Raw genomic sequence first — 16495 nt, 5'->3', positions numbered from 1 at the left:
CGCAGCGCAAGGGGGCGGGAGGGGAGGAGTTGGGGGGTTTGGGGGCGCAGCGCAAAGGGGCGGGAGGGGGAGGAGTGGGGGGGTTGGGGGCGCGGCGGAAGGGGGAGGGGTTGTGGGGGTTGGGGGCGCAGCGCAAGGGGGAGGAGTTGTGGGGTTTGGGGGCGCAGCGCAAGGGGCGGGAGGGGGAGGAGTTGGGGGTTTGGAGGCGCTGGAAGTGTTGGGGGGGATTGTGGGCTTTGGCATCATTGTGCTGAAGATTTGTTTGTTTTGCTTTTTTCTGTTTGTAAAAACAAGACACTCTTTAGCCTGTGTTTAGAAACAAATGCATGAAAGCCATCTGGATGCTTCAAGGTCCATCTCTGGATTTTGGCAGCACCGTAGTTCCTGCAAAGGTGCAAAATAATTATCAATGATTGGTAAATATCTTCCTCCTGGCCTAGATTGGCCAGACTTGCAGTTTTATTATCTATCAGTCTCCTTTGCCCTCTGTGCGGCAGCCTTTGCAAGGCATAATGTGTTCAGATTGACCTGGGTGTCTCTTCATTGGTAGGAGGACTCCTGCCATTTATATGAATTTGAAGGATGTTGTTTTTATTTATTTTTGCAGTATACATGTTTCAGTGAAACATTTAAATTCTTGCCCTTTATTTAGTTTTTACTCTCCAATCATTCAACTAATTTACTCTTAATCCTGGCTTGCAGATAAATTAGTTTGACCAGGTCCCCAGATGCTAAGAAGTAAAATTAGAGCCATCTGAGGAGCTATCTGTAAAAACAGCAGACACCTGGTATGTTAAGTATTAGAGGGGTAGCCATGTTAGTCTGAATCTCTAAAAAGCAACAGAGAGTCCTGTGGCACCTTTAAGACTAACAGATGTGACCATGCATTTATCCAAGTTATAAAATAGGGCTAAGGTCCTATCTGCACTACACGTTGGCACAATTTTGGACCTGGGTTAGTGTTCCACTTTGTTGCACACAATTTACGTAACTGCCTATGTTTGTAACATAAATGGGCATGCTGATTCTCCTGACTCCATTGTCGTGTATGGAATTTAGTAATGGTAACCACTTACTGAGTTGGATCTACAATAGGGATTTGCACCAGTGTAACTACATTGAGGTAGTCCTCATGTAGACAGGACTCTAATTAACAAAGCTGACATTTAAATTGCCACCCTTTGACTTCCTGCTAAACTGAGTTTACATGTCTGAGAGCAAGTGTTTCACAGACCATCTGCACGCTCTAGAAGATAGCATTGCATCAAATAACATTTGAGAGATTTTTCCCCAAATCATAAAGGCTAGAAACATTTTATATTGTCAACATTAATCTCTGCAGAATTTTATATTGCTCTAGGGGTCAGAGGAATGCATGAAACAGTCTGCATGCTAAAAAGAATGACCGGAATGCTCAGATTTCAAAAGAGGGAGAGGAGCGCCCATAAACTTTGGTGGTAAGAAGAAAGCAAGTTTGTTTTAATTAAATCTTTCAAACAAAAAAACCAATGATCTTTCCAAGACACTGTCCTAGACCTGTGTATCCTTGCGTAAGTGGAATAACAAGGAATTCAAGTTATTTTCCACAGAGTGACAACTGTTTTCCATGGTTGACAGAATGACTATTACCAATTTAGCTGCAAAATGACCAATAATTCCTGCAAATATCTCATACACTGATGCATCACCCCTTCATGATAGACTCAGCCAGGACCCTCCCATAGGTAATCTAGAGAGGAGCCATGGAAGACAGTTGTGAGTATTACTCTTGGTACAGAAAAAGGTGTGAGGTGGAGAGTGAGAGAAGACTCCATTAGAAGAGAAGTTAAGAAGGAACGTGAGGAATGAGACAGGATATAGGATGATATGAAGGTGGATCTGTAGGTGGTAAGCAGTTATCCAAAGCCATGAGATGAAGATGAGGCATTGAGATTGTGGGTCATATTGTTCCTTCTCTCTGCTCAGCACAATTACTGCATTTGTTGTTTGAAGCTGCTTCCTTTCACAATTTGTCTAGAAGTTCCACGTAATGTATAATAAAACTCCATCTCCTGTCAGCTCCAAAATTTTCCCAAATGTGTTTTTAGTGCATTTATAGTTCATTTTCATAGTTGTGTAATACAGTTCATGTAATGCATTTATTGCTAATCTCAGTTCTTTGGAACAAAATCTTTCCTGGTGTGACACTCCTAAGCTCAGTGGAGATATACCATGGAGGAATTTAATCTCCTCTTTCTGTAGTAGCCTATAAATAAGCTTCCTAAAATGATGAGATCATCTTTTCAGCTTCCCCTATCAAGGTTGCCAAAGCAGTAGAGAGAAACCTTGGCATTCACTTTCACTTGAGAAGGATTCCCAGGTTCCTCCATGCACCTTCCCCATCCATCTGCAATCTAGAGCCTCGGTGACTGCTTCCTAATGCTGTGTTTGTTGCACTCTGGTCATCTTTCTACTCACATGGCAACTGTGTATCTGTGTTGGATAGGAGGATGTTGGGGGCACCCAGTCAGAGGGATTTGCATCTTTTTTTGCAGAAAGCCGTGCGATTTAGAAGTGGTACAACTAAGACCCCCTGTTGAACAAGGTTACACATGCACCAGAGAGATTCCATAACTTATTGCTAAGGCTGTGTCGGTCACGGAGGTCACGGATTCCGTGACTTCTGCAGTGGCTGGTGTGCCTGGCTCAGTGGCTGCCTGAGCTTGGCAGCCCCTGGGCCAGCAGCAGCAGTTTGGGTGTGGGAGGGGGTTCAGGGCTGGGACAGAGGATTGGGTTGCGGGGTAGCACTTATCTCGGGCGAGGAGAAGGGGCTCTCTGGAAGCAGCCGGCGTATCCCTGCAGCTTCGAGGCAGAGGGGGCTGGGGGCTCTGTGCGCTGCCCCTGACTGCAGGGACCACCCCCGCAGCTCCCATTGGCTGCAGTTTCTGGCCAATGGGAGCTGCGGAGCCAGCGCTTGTGGCGGGCGCAGTGCGCAGAGCCCCCCTGGCCTTCCCTCCCCCTACAAGTAGGTGAAACTGCAGGGACATGCTGGCCGTTTCAGGGGAGCTGCATAGAGCCGGGTAGGGAGCCTGCCAGCCCCCGCAACACCTACCCTCTCCCCAGCACCAGCCGGGGTCCGGGGCTGTGCGCCACCACCCACGTCACCCCAGCACCAGTGGGGGTCCTGGGCCACACCCTCGCCCTCCGCAGCACCTGCGGTGCCCCCTGACCAGCCCTCCAGAGCCCCCCGGCCCAAGTTTTATTTAGGGGTATATAGTACAAGTCATGGACAGGACACGGGCCATGAATTTTTGTTTACTGCCTGTGACCTGTCCATGACTTTTACTAAAAATACCCAGGACTAAAACGTAGCCTTACTTATCGCTCATAACATGGTGGTATTCTAGTGGTGTGGGGCCATGACCACATTGGGAGCCTTTTCTGCAGCATCACTCTCTTCTGGATCAATCAAGTATATTTTTATTTATTGTGATTGCATCTGACACTAGAAGGTCTCTCAGAGATGAAGGCAAATTTGTGCAGATTATTTTTTTATATGCACATGTACATGATGCACTGATGGTTCTAACTAATATTTCATGCCTTTCAAATACATGGTTAAATTCTGGTCATGCAATAAGCTCTGCAGAGAGGTCCACCTATTATCCGTAAGATACTATTAACCAGTAGTAATGGCCTATTCCAGACAACCCAAACCTCCTAAAAAACTTGTCATCATCACTGTTCAAATATGACATATTTTTGTGCCTCTTTTGTGATGTTAATTTTGTTTGAGCCCCTGTGGAGGATGCATGACGCTGATTTAGAAAGACAGAATCTAGATTGCTTGGAGGAAATGTTCTGTTGTTCACAACTAGGCTAGAAGGCCACTTTTATTCATTTTATGCAGATCTTTGGCATTTAATTATTTACACGAGAATTTGAGATGAAAGCTGTTCTCTTCTACAGGCTTCAGATGTTGCCTTCAGCCATTCATTTGTGAAACCTGAAGCTTGCATCCGAGATGAGTGAACTGCCTACAGTTCAGAGATTCAGTTTGGGTCAACACCTGAAAGTTTGAATCGTTATCTGAACTGGAGATGGGCCCAATGTCAGAAGTTGAGTTCTGGATTAGAACCTTCACACAGTTTGTAGGGTAGGGGGGAGGAGTTAGTTCCAGTGTTCTGGTTTGAGCCCATCTCTAATCCAAATCTCTTCTGAACTATTGGGGACTTTAAAACTTGGCTCGAAATCTAGCAAGTATCATATTTAGGCAGTATTTAGTTTCTTCTGGTGCAGGCCAGAACAAGATAGTGCAGCTACACATGAAAATGTTGTGAACAAAACAGTTAACCAGTGTTTTGTTAAGTTAAAGATTTGTTTTGAGTGGTTTGGAGGCACAGCGGCACATTGCCGAGGCAGTGCTTTAACGTGGCTATGTAGTCGTGGCACCAACGCTGGGAGAGAGCTCTCCCGGTGCTGTAAAAAAACCATCTCCGTGAGGGGAGTAGCTCCCAGTGCTGGGAATGCAGCTCCCAGTGCTGTAGCACTGTCTACACTGCCATGTTACAGAGCTGAAACTTGCAGTGCTCAAGGTTGTGTTTTTTCACACCGCTGAGTGAGCAAGTTGCAGCGCTGTAAAGAGCCAGTGTAGACAAGCCCCAAGGCTCAAGAATAAATCCTTGGGAAAAGTAGTCTTGGTCAGAGTGCTTGCCCACTCCACCGTGTAAAGTATGTCTACACTGCAATCAGAGGCCACGCTGCAGCGCATACAGACACACCCAAATTAACTTTGATCTAGTTAGCTTGAATAACAATAGCAGTGAAGCCATGGCAGCATGGGCTAGCCACTTGAGTAAATAGGGTTCTGGATGGGCTTGTATAGCCCGGTGCTGTCATGGTTTCACTGCTATTGTTATTGGAGCTAGTTAGATCAAAGCTAGCCCGGCTATGTCTACATGTACTGTAGTCAGACTTCTGATTGCAGCATAGGTTTAGCCATAATTAGCCACTATTGATCTCTGTAGAATAATAATCTCACACTTATTCTGATTCCATTTTCAAGCTATTTCTATATATTCACCAAGAGGCACAGTTATGCAAGATTATTTGGCTTTGAATTTTCAGTGACAGTTGATAAAAAAAATCTTGTGTTACATAGTGATTAGACTATGATAATTGCGTTGATAAATGGCAAGGTTTAATTGGAATAGGTTTACAGACAGAGTTGTACAGAGCAAATGGTAAAAACTGGATCAAAGTGTCTTCCTATGCTTTTTGGTCATCAGTGTACCTAATTTCCTTATGCTTGGATTTAATAATAGAAACATAGTACTTGCAGATTTCTAGGCTTGTGTTTTATGCAGAGCTTTGGAAAATTCAGCAGTTTGTGTGAACATTTTCTTCAGTTTAAATTTGTGTGGCATCTTCTGAGTTCTAGGTTCAAAACACCTCATAGCAGAATTAGTTTGAAACTGAGTTTCACCTAGCTTTGTGTTGACGCTATGCAAAAAAATGCAATAAATCAGACCAGATTTGCTGGGATTAGGTTCCCATCAAATGAAACTCAAAATAGGCTTCTAAGGGGCAGAAGGACTAATGCCTGACTTTTCCATTGGCTTTCATCTTGTATAGTCATGCATATTTGACAATATTTTAAACAGATTTTATACTCACTTTTCACCGATGTAAATTACTACACAATGTGGTAGGCAGTGGAGACTCAGGTCCACTGGCTGTACGGATCCCTGAAGATAACTGGTTGGATCTGTTCATATAAACACCCAGAACTTTTTGTGTGTGTGCTGAACATGGGATAATACAATATCTAGATTTTCAGCAATTTCATTTCACAGTTTCTGTGCACACATTATAAAGCAGTGACACTATGGTTGGAGAACATCCATTTCTTAAGACATTTAAAGCAGATTGGACGACGCAATGGAGACTATACTGCAGGGGAAAATCCTGTACTGACAGAGGGATGGACTAGATTGGACCTAATACAGCAGTTTCCTCTCTGACTTCTACAGCTTTTGCACCTTGAATCCATAACCTGGACTACATTTCTGGAACTTTAATGTCACTTTGTTACAGTTGGCCTGAAGGTCTTGTATACTCCATGGATCTGTAGAAGGGAGGTTGATGATCTAGTTCCATGCAGTGAGAGTTCAAGAATATGCACACAGAAATCTGCCTGTAGAAATGTGGGGTTACCTTTTGATTTATTTCCCTCAGAACCTGTGCTCCTTTTACAACAAATAATTGTCTGTCCTATGGTCTCATTTGGAAGCAACATTGCAGTGTGAAGGTCCCAAATTAATTGAACTGCTAAACCATGGTATGATCCAATTTATGGGGGACAAAATGAGGAATACAAGAAAATTAGTGGCATGGGATACTTAAAATGGGGCAGAGTTGAACTTTGTTATTGCTAACCCAAATTCCTTATGCTTCAAAGATGCTGATGGAAGGGAGCTCTTGATTGCTGGCAACAAGCAAGAGTTTAGGCTCCTTTTATCAGCTAGGCTAAATTGTAGCACAAGGAATGGATGCTGAAATCCAGATTCTGTCCTTTGATTCATACATCCACTTGCCATTGAAGTTGATGGGATTTGTGTATGTGTCCGTAAGGGCAGAATTTGGCCCTCCAGCTCAATGGACAGGGCATATATACTTTTAGTTGGTTCCAGTGTTAGATGCTTTTCTGAATAATCATTGTCTTGAATTTAAGTACAATCTGTCTAGATACAATCTTCAGCGTAGCAGATGTCAGTTGCTGTGTGAACTCCAACTACAATTAATCTAAGGAAGACAGAGGGAGAATTTGCAACGTTGGTGAGACTTTTATTGCTTCTGCAAGTAGGTTTTTCCATTATTCCCTTTGTTTCTAATGACCATAGTCTACTGCTGAAGTTAAAATATGAGTTCAGGTAGTTCATAGAGGAAGTCAACACCAAGTTGTGTTCCGAGGGGTTAGTTCCGTAAGGAGTGCCCCTAAAACAGGCTAATGTCACTTTCATTGCAATCTGTAATTGTTTGACTCTATATTGTGTAAAATGCTGATGTTCTTGCTTCTCTGAACAATAAGAAGTGAGGAGAAAAATCATGCAGACTTATGGATAAAGCAAAAAACTGTGCTTGGATAAAACAGAAAATTGTGCTTTCTCCTGCAGCTTGCAGTTTTTCAGAACTAAGTCTCATGAATGGGAATGATCTTGGCCGCTTTGCTCCGAGGTGCTTGATATGAAGCTCCTCTCTGGGGAATGAAGGGGAATATTTCAGCATTACTAAATTTAGCAACCCTGCTCCTAAAATCTGACCTGTGTAATGGTCCTCTTGTTTTTTCAGACCAATAATTTAGTGTAACCTCTTCTGGCTTCAATTTGAAGTAGACTGTAGTGGGGGATAGTGGCTCTTGTGGTTGGAAATGGTATATAGAGCCTTTTGCCTCTAGCCTGTCTGTTCTAATGTATGCCAGAGTGATTGTGGCCAAAAGTTACTGTCTGGCTGTTCAGTAGCCTCTGTGAAATGAGTCAATTCCCAACCCTCTTTGTGCAATCATGCTTTTCGCCAAGCAACTTCACTCCAACTAGAGCCAAGTGAATGATTTGTAATGAATAAAGAACTCATATTTTGCCACTTTCTGTTCAGAAATTTTCACAGATGGCATTTTTCATTTGTTGTTTAGAATTATTTGCCAAATTTCTACAATAAATTTTTAGTCTATAGCTTGTTCCCAAGCAGTTCACTGCAAATATTTAATATTTTAGGTTTTCTGTTTGGACACACGTCACATGGTATTATTTCTGTTCTCTGACTGGATCAGAGTAAATCTTAAAATCAGATCCGTAATGTGAATGCTCAGTTATAAATCTGAAATTTGCTCTGCAAAAATTTACAGCATATGCTCAAAACTTGTATGTGCAAACAATCCTGCTACTAAACTAATTTTCTAGGATAATTTGCAGAAAACAAACGTACCAGGAGCATGAAGCAAATTAAATATTATTGAACAAATATTTGGTGACCGCTTTACTTTGTGATATTCACCCTACTCTAAATACTGTAGAGACTCATTTTAATTGGAATTGCAACTGGCATATTGTTATGCTTTGAAACAATTTGGGCCATTCATTTTACTTCACTATATCCAAGTCTGGTATGAATGGCTCCCTCTGTATTCAGGATAAAACCCATAGCATTCTGTTCCATTAGAACATAAAAACGGCCATACTGGGTCAGACCAAAGGTCCATCTAGCCCAATATCCTGTCTTCCAACAGTGGCCATTGTTACAGAAGCTATATGACTGGTCTATGACTGAACCATTCAATGATGTGAAATTTTTATGCTAATGTTCCATTGAAAACTAAATTGTGCCCAGTCCTTGCTGATGTTCTTTGCTTTGAGTCTGTCAGCTTTTAGTTGCTGCTTAATATACATTTAAAAAAAATGAAAAATCAAAGCATTTCTAAGATCTGTGAAATGGAGTTTCACATTGTACTCACTGAAACATTCCCTATTTAATGCAATGCAGTTATTAGTCCTTTCTTCTACATAGTTTCTTTGACAGTATAGGGGTTTTCCTCCAAAGATCTCAAATCACTTTACAAACACTAAATCTCACAGTATCGTTGGGAGGTGAGTATTACAACTATGTCATAGAGAACTAAATGGCCACTCATTGAGGTTAAGTAACTTGGCCCAGGTCGCACAGTGAGTAGGTTCCTCAGGTGGCATTAAAACAAAGCTGTCCTGAATCCTCGAGGCCCTTTTTCTAAGCATTGCATACCCACCTCTTTTCTTGTTCATTTAACAAGGCAGGGAAAAAAAAAGATTACATAATTTCATCTTGAAAAGACACCCTCATAACACACTTTCAGAACTATGGTGCCGTTCACTTTTATTGAGGGAGATCTGTATTGTTAAATGAAATAATTGTTACTGAACTATATTTAAAAAAACGTGTGGTTCCCCTTTGGTGACCTACCGTGACAGATCCTTCGGATGATACAGAATTTGGGTTTTCTGTGCGTTCTTCTCCTTGTCTTTTACATTTCTGAATACAGTTGCATTGCTGGCTCCAACCAGGGCATGGACACTCAGAAAAGAAGGAGAAGCCATTAGAAGGTTGGTAGGAAGGTGCTACTAGCCCAAAATACCAAGAATTTGAAGCTAGTAAAATGATAGTCTCCCTAGAAATGAATAACCAACCTGAATTTTGACTGAAGTATGCACTTCAGAGTGTGAGAGGAAGAAAGAATGTGGCTTTTTAAAAAAAAATTCACATTGACCATCTCAGCTTCCAGTGTGTTTTACCCCAAACACCTCCAGCATGGCACATGTCCTCTTGGGATGTCTTTGAATAATGAAATCTAGGGCCTACAAAACTACAGAGAGTCCACAGTAACCTGTGTTTTGTTGAAAGTCTTTTCTGTTCTCCCCTCTTCTGCCTTTAGAAAATGCTTGACTACTCGTGAAGTCAAGAGGGTTGCTTTTGATCGGTGTCACTTTAGAAAGCTGCAAGACTGTTTCCTCCCCATTTTGATCTAAATGCAAGGTTGCAGGTGTGCACTGGGATTGTATACCCTAGTAGCAACAGGCAAAACATGTCATTGTAGGTATTCATACTAAGTGTGAGGAATTGCTCGTTTTGGCAGAGTTTGAATTATGGCATTTTAGGTCATAAGACCTCCCACTAGAGAAGTGGTTACCCCAGTGCATCACAAAGATTAGCAAATCTTTTAAAGGCATGATCTCACAGAATTTACCTTTGTATCACTGCCCTTGGGGTTTCTTAAACTCAGAACCCTGCATGTTTTAATATAATAATGGAACGAACATAAATCATATTTAGCTATTGATAAAATATCCTTTGCAAATTGTCATAAGGAGCTATTGTGCTCAGCAAACTTACTGGGAAGGGAACTTCAAATATAACAAACACAATGAAGGCTAGTACACAGGGTAGCAGGACACAGATGATTACTGCTTTGACGTAGATGCTTTGTCTTTGTGTTAGTCTGAGTAGCATGCCTTCACCTATGCCTGGGATTAGAAAGGGAAAAAAAAATCATTCTCTCTGAAGTAGATGAATACAGAAGACAGCATGTTCCCCATTGGTAGTTTGAGGATTTCTTTATCTTTAGGATGGTAACGCAGTACAGTTAAACCTGAGAGAACGTTTCATTAACGCTTAAGGATGTCCACAAGACAATGTGAATATAGCAATCTAGAAAGCCTCCATGAAACCTTTTAGAACTCGGTGTGGTTCATGCTTGGTTAGGAGATAGGAGCAAGAACATAATTTCCCATGAGCGAGGTAGTACCCCGATTTTGCTCAGCTATACAAATATGCAAGTTTACAGAACAAAGAGGAGTTGTGTGAATTTGAGAGAACCTCCTGGCCCAATATTTTTCAGATACCACTGTTGGTAGTCTTTGTGAAAAGGGTGTGTGTGTGTGTGTGTGTGTGTGTGTGTGGCGTGTGTGTGTAAACTTTACTACTACCTGAGCTGCTGTTCTGTTGGTGTATCGCTGTGGAATGCACTTGCTCTGCAAAAATGTCAGGCTCAGACAGCTTTGCATTAATCATGCAATTTGCTATCCCCACCAGAAACACTGTGAAAAGAATGAGACGTTTAAAACCAGTGACAGTTTTTTTGATTTATATAAACCAGTTAGGGAACAAAAGCAACTCAAGACTAGAGTAAACTAAGCACTGGCTTAGTTGCCAACAATTAGTAGAATATTAGGCAATTTACAACAGAATACTAGTAACTTGCAATGTTATCATGTTAGACATGATAATATAGTGAGATGTCTTTGCCAATGTTCCTTCATTTGAGAATTTCTATTCTGAAGTCCAAGACTGTTTGTAAACTATTACTGTACAGTCCCTGCAATAACCATATCTTACTTATAGCTTTGTAAAACACTTTTGGGATACACAGTGTATGAAAGTTGCTCCGTACAACTGAATTAGTGTCTGAATTGGGTTTATAACAATGTTAAAGGGAGGGACGGAGGCTGGAGCATGGATATTCTAATATGTTTGGGCCCCATGCTTATTGATTGGCCAAAACTTTAGAAGCCTTTTGATCCACAACAGAGTTTAAATTGTTATTCAAGTTTGGGTCATCAAAGCCTTAGCTTTTAGCTAAACCGTGGGCACAATGTAAGGAGTGCCGTCAGTCTCAATATGGTTGACCCTTTGTCCTGTTGACACTGTAATTCCATCCATCTTGAGGGACCATGTTACAGCATGGTAGAGTGCTGACATGGTTAGAACACAGAATTTTGCAGTGCAGTTGAGTGTTTACTGTGTTTTAGACGAGTTGCCGAATTATGCTATACACGTGGGCTTTTGCGGGGCTGTATTGCAATTTGGGGTCACAGTTAAAATATGACACTGTCATGTTTAACTGTGTGTGGACTACTGCATTACAACAGAATTCCCAAATTCTGTAGGAATTACTGTAGCTGGAACCTTTACAAAGAAAACCAACTAATTTTGCGTGTGTGGTTTGATACAGAATGAGCTTTCTAAAATCTACTGGAAGATCCCTGGAACAAAGGGGAAAACCAAACAGCCTGTAGTTCACTCCTCTGTGCTGAATATTCTACGTTTGATTTTCTTTTCATTTTCCCAAAAGAGCTGTCTTATTGTACGATGAATAGTTATCATAGTTATACATGGTTATGGTCATGGTAATCAGGTTTTATGCTGACTGCTACTGAAATCCAGGAGGAATATTTCTTTCCTGAATGTTCAGTATTGCACAATTAAGTGGTTTCCCATCTCCATATCTTATCTATATAAATATCTATATGTATTGGAAAATAAACAAAACATCCTACAGTAATTGTCCACAAAACTATGTCTTACAATACTGTTACTCAGTGTTTGGATCATTACTTTATAATACTGCAGTATTTTTTTACAAATATATCAATGTCAATATTTTGCTTTCATAAACACTTTTTTTGCTGGGAAGGTATCAACTGTTTGTGGGACAAAGCCTAAGATGACATTTTTGACATACCTAATAGAAATATGCTATAATGAACAAATATTTTTGTTTTTTACCTTTGCCTGTAAGGTTAAATTCAGTCTGAAAACTTTGTTTATGATCTGTTAATAAGAGACAGCTGTGGGCAGTAGAAACACTCTCATCTGGATCAGTGATGACTTTCAGGCTTTGGAGGGTGTATTTAACATTTGGCTTGGTTGTGAAAACACTATACATCTTCTCTGAGTAAAGAAGATTTACTTGTATGGAGCTGTGCAGACCAGAGCATTGCAAAGTGGCGACTGTATGGTTTCTCCTTAGCTCCCCTTTTGCCACTGTCTTTTCAGACTCTGGAGACAGGAAAGCAAAAATATAACTACGAGGAAGTCCTTGTCCTAAATTATTTACAATTTCTCTTGTACAAGATTCAGGCCATCAAGATTAGTCCTGAACATTGTGGTACCACACAAGCACAGAGACACATAACTGTTAATATTACAGTGAGGAAAAAACGGACCAGATTTTCCGTTCGTGTGTGTAAATAATTCCCCGGGGTTCTTTTCACGAACTAACTTTTATTCTTTTAAAACGTCACAAAAATGCTTATTTAATGTAATTGCCCATTTCGTATCCAGTCTAACATTGTAGTTATATTTTTGTGGTAACTGTGCTGCCCCTCGACTGCATGCAGTATTCAAGGTAAGGGTGTACCATGAATTTATCGAGTGGCATGACATTTTCTGTCTTATCTATCCCTTTCCTAATGGTTCATAACATTCTGTTAGCTTTTTTGACTGCTGCTGCACATTGAGCGGATGTTTTCAGACAACTATTCACAATGACTCCAGGATCTCTCTCTTGAGTGGTAACAGCTTATTTAGACCCCATCATTTTGTATAGGTAGTTGGGGTTGTTTTTCAAAGTACATTACTTTGCACTTATCAGCATTGAATTTCATCTGCCATATGTTGCCCAGTCACCCAGTTTTGTGAGATCCTTTTGTATCTCTTCATAGTCAGATTTGGACTTAACTATCTTGAGTAATTTTGTATCATCTATGAACTTTGCCAACTCACTATTTATTCTTTTTTCCAGATCCCAGTACAATCCTTGGGGGACTCTGCAGTTTATTTCTCTCCACTGTGAAAACTGTTTATTCCAACCCTTTGTTTCCTATCTTTTAACAAATTACTGATCCATGTGAGGACCTTCCCTTTTATCCCATGATTGCTTGCTTTGCTTAAGAGCCTTTGGTGAGAGACGTTGTCAAAGGCTTTCTGGAAGTGCAAGTACACTATATCCACTGGATCTCTCTTGTCTGCATGTTTGTTGACCCCTTCAAAGAATTCTAATAGATTGTGGAGGCATGATTTCCCTTTACAAAAGACGTGTTGACTATTCTCCAACATACCGTGTTCTTCTATGTGTCTGATAATTCTGTTCTTTACTATAGTTTCAATCAGTTTGCATGGTACTGAAGTCAGGCCTGTAATTGCCAGGATCAGATCCAGAATCTTTCTTAAAAATTGGTGTCACATTAGCTATCCACCAGTCATCTGGTACAGAGGCTGATTTAAGCAATAGTTTACATACCGTTAGTAGTTCTGCAATTTCATATTTGAGTTCCTTCAGAACTCTTGGGTGAATACCATCTGGTTCTGGTGACTTATTACTATTTAATTTATCAGTTTGTTCCAAAAGCCTCTATTAACACCTCCATCTGGGACAGTTCCCCAGGTTTGTCACTGAGAAGACATACACCCAGTCAATATGAGGATAGTTGAAATCCTCCATATTGCATGTTCCAGCTTTGTAGCCTCTCTAATGTCCTTGAGCATTTCACAGTCACCACCACCATCCTGCTCAGGTGGTCAGTAGTATATTTCTACTGTTATACTTATTGTTCAAGCATGACATTTCTGTCTATTGAGGGTCTTTGACTCGATGCTTTCTTTCACATATAGTGCCACTCCCCCTCCAGCATGACCTACTCTATGACTATATATATTGTACCCTGGTAATACCTTGTCTCATTGATTAATCTCATTCCACTAAGTTTCTGGGATGCCTATTATATCAATATCCACATTTAACACCAGGGACCCAACTTAGTATTCAGACTTCTAGCATTTGTATATAAGCAGTTGTAAATTTTGTCAATATTTTGCTGCTTGCCTTCATGTGTTGCATGTAAATGGGATTATTACATTTGACTGTTCCTCCTCACAAGCTCTTTCCTGTACTTTACCAAATTCTTTCCTATCCTTTTGACTAGTGTAGCCCATAGTGCTGACGTGCCTTCTTGCCTTCATTAAATGAATTGCTAAGGGATGTCTCTGCCTGAACCATGTACTCCACACCAGTTGCCTTTTCCCTACCCCTTAGTTTAAAAAAAATCCTCCACAACCTTTTTTAATTTTACAGGTCAGCAATTGGGTTCTTTGTGGTTTAGATGGAGCCCATCCTTCCTGAATAAGTTCCTCCTTTCCCAAAAGGTTCCCTAGTTCCTAATAAACCTGAAACCTTCCTCTCTACACTGTTGTCCCATCCACGCATTGAGACCCTGCAGTTCTGCCTGTCTTTCACCCTGTGTGAAACTGGAAGCATTTCAGAAAATGCTACTGTGGAGGTCCTAGACTTCCCTCTCTTACCTAGCAGTCTAAATTTGGACTCCAGGACCTCCCTCCTACCTTTCCTTATGCCAGTGGTCTCCAGCACTGCACATACGTCTGTCTAGATGTCTCTTGAGATCTGCAGTCTTTGCACCAGGCAGGCAATTTACCATGTGATTCTCCTGATCATAACAAACTATGTATCTATATTTCTAATAAATGAATCCCCCTTTGCTCTTACCTTGCTCTTCTGACTAACTGGAGTTCCCTCCCTCTGCCTTTGCTTCCCTACCTTGCAGTAAGATGCTCATGCTTCTTGTGCTTTCAGACAGTACTTCTGAAGAATTTTCCACATGACAGTCATAATCTCTGAGGTCTGAGTGGAATGGACATGACAGATTACTAGATTGTAATCGTGCACAGTTTCTTTCTTGCCTCTTTGTGGATTTTTAAAAATTTTAAATGCAACTCCCCTCTTTATTTTTCACTGCGACTTTAATAGCGACTAGAGTTGCTCTGATTAGTAAAGTCTAAATCATGACTTAAACTTGCAGTGAATTTCGGGGGTGGGGGAGAAGTGTGTGGATCTGGGGTCTTGGATCAGCATGCTGTAGAAGTGGAAGTGAGTTAAAATTTATATCCAGAGCTGAACTTTCCTCAAACTTGCTGTGCGTATGTGTTCCGAGCCAAGAGTTTTGCTTGAGCTCTAACGTACACACCATTCCCAAAATATTTTACAATCTTATAGATCATAAAAGTGTGAAACCAAAATACTACCCACCACCATGAGTAAATAAAATTAAAAACCAAGAGAGAACACTGATACTGTCAGGAGAGTTATTTGCTATGCTTGGTCCTAAGATTGCTTGTATTGTAGTTTAGTTACCATCACTGTTAATCTGAGGGAACTGAACTGTGCTAGAAGTGCAAATCAATAGTAATATAAAAATTCCTTAGTGACCCCAGAACCCTTTCTAAAAGAGTAGGGGTGTGTTGTCACATTTATATTTCAGTTCTGCCCAGCCAAATTCCTGCTGTAGCTTAAATTGGGTAGAGGTGGTATTGCTTGTTTTTTTGCATAAGTCTGAGGCTATAAGTAAGTATACAGGAAAAATTTTATTCACACAAATAGTTATCAGTTCATTGGCACAGAGGTACCATGGTGACTGGCAGCTTCGAAATACCTTAGGTGGAGGTGTCAGCCTTGAAATGGTATGTTAAACAAGAAATATCCCTTCTGACTACTGTTAGTGACTCAGTGAGGGAAGTTGAAAGCTCTTACAGCACTATTTGAAAGCATAAGGAGATAACTAATGCATGCTCTCTCTTAAAAAGACAGGGGTGGAGGGTGTAATGGTCAAAATAATGATACTGCTGAGAGTAGAACTGCTGTTGCATATTCCCTATGTGGCCAGCCTACTTGTGAGTGTCTTTAGAAAGTTTTTGAAATGCTTTGAGTATGGGAGGTGGTATGGCTGGCAATCCAAACTCTACTGATTTTTTTTTTTCTCATTCATTTTTTTAAAAGCTTTTAATAGGTGACATTTTCAGAGCAGTACCGAAACATTAACTAATAAACATAATTTATAAATATATGACATGTCTGTGTCCCCGGTATACTTTTTGGTTTTGTTCTGTTAAAAACAGTCCACTTACCTTTTGGGCTGAGGCTGTAGTATATAAACAGTAAACTAAACACCAATATTGTGTCCATAATGCTGACATGAATACAATATTCGTGAAATCCTTTTCACTCTTGCTGCTTTCACTCATAAATCCTGTGGGGTTGCATTGGTTGGTAAAGCGCCCAAATTCGTATTGTAACGGCACCAATTCCTGTTTAAAACTCACTATGTTTGAATATTGATTATTTATAAGGAGAGTTAAAAAT

General features: G+C 40.7%; 2 protein-coding genes across 2 annotated transcripts in view; one reads left to right on the top strand and one right to left on the bottom strand.

Annotated features, from left to right (window-relative positions):
* The first annotated feature begins 250 nt into the window (after window positions 1-250).
* The window catches only part of ACACA (acetyl-CoA carboxylase alpha), a 213410-nt gene continuing 197165 nt past the window's right edge, over window positions 251-16495 (top strand). The window contains exon 1 of the mRNA XM_034752336.1: window positions 251-1457. The gene's annotated coding sequence lies outside the window, so the exon portion shown is untranslated. The remainder of the gene's footprint in view (window positions 1458-16495) is intronic.
* Window positions 8838-16318, bottom strand: C18H17orf78 (chromosome 18 C17orf78 homolog). Its single transcript, XM_034752344.1, has 6 exons — window positions 16261-16318; window positions 14897-14980; window positions 12070-12342; window positions 10491-10601; window positions 9899-10028; window positions 8838-9084 (listed from the first exon to the last, which is right to left on the bottom strand). Exons 1-6 carry the CDS (start codon window positions 16316-16318, stop codon window positions 8967-8969), a joined length of 774 nt encoding a protein of 257 aa, XP_034608235.1. The 3' UTR covers window positions 8838-8966.

Source organism: Trachemys scripta, chromosome 18 (assembly GCF_013100865.1).
Source record: "Trachemys scripta elegans isolate TJP31775 chromosome 18, CAS_Tse_1.0, whole genome shotgun sequence".
Taxonomy (NCBI): domain Eukaryota; kingdom Metazoa; phylum Chordata; order Testudines; family Emydidae; genus Trachemys; species Trachemys scripta.
Note: the sequence above shows the minus strand (reverse complement) of the source record. Positions and strands in the feature narration are given on the sequence as shown.

Coding starts and splice junctions, on each gene's coding strand:
- C18H17orf78 (XM_034752344.1), bottom strand. CDS start 16,318: ATGGACACAATATTGGTGTTTAGTTTACTGTTTATATACTACAGCCTC. Junction 12,343..14,896: donor CATGAGCATCTTACTGCAAG/GTAGGGAAGCAA, acceptor TCCTGTCTCCAG/AGTCTGAAAAGACAGTGGCA. Junction 9,085..9,898: donor ATATTTGAAGTTCCCTTCCC/AGTAAGTTTGCT, acceptor TCCTTCTTTTCT/GAGTGTCCATGCCCTGGTTG.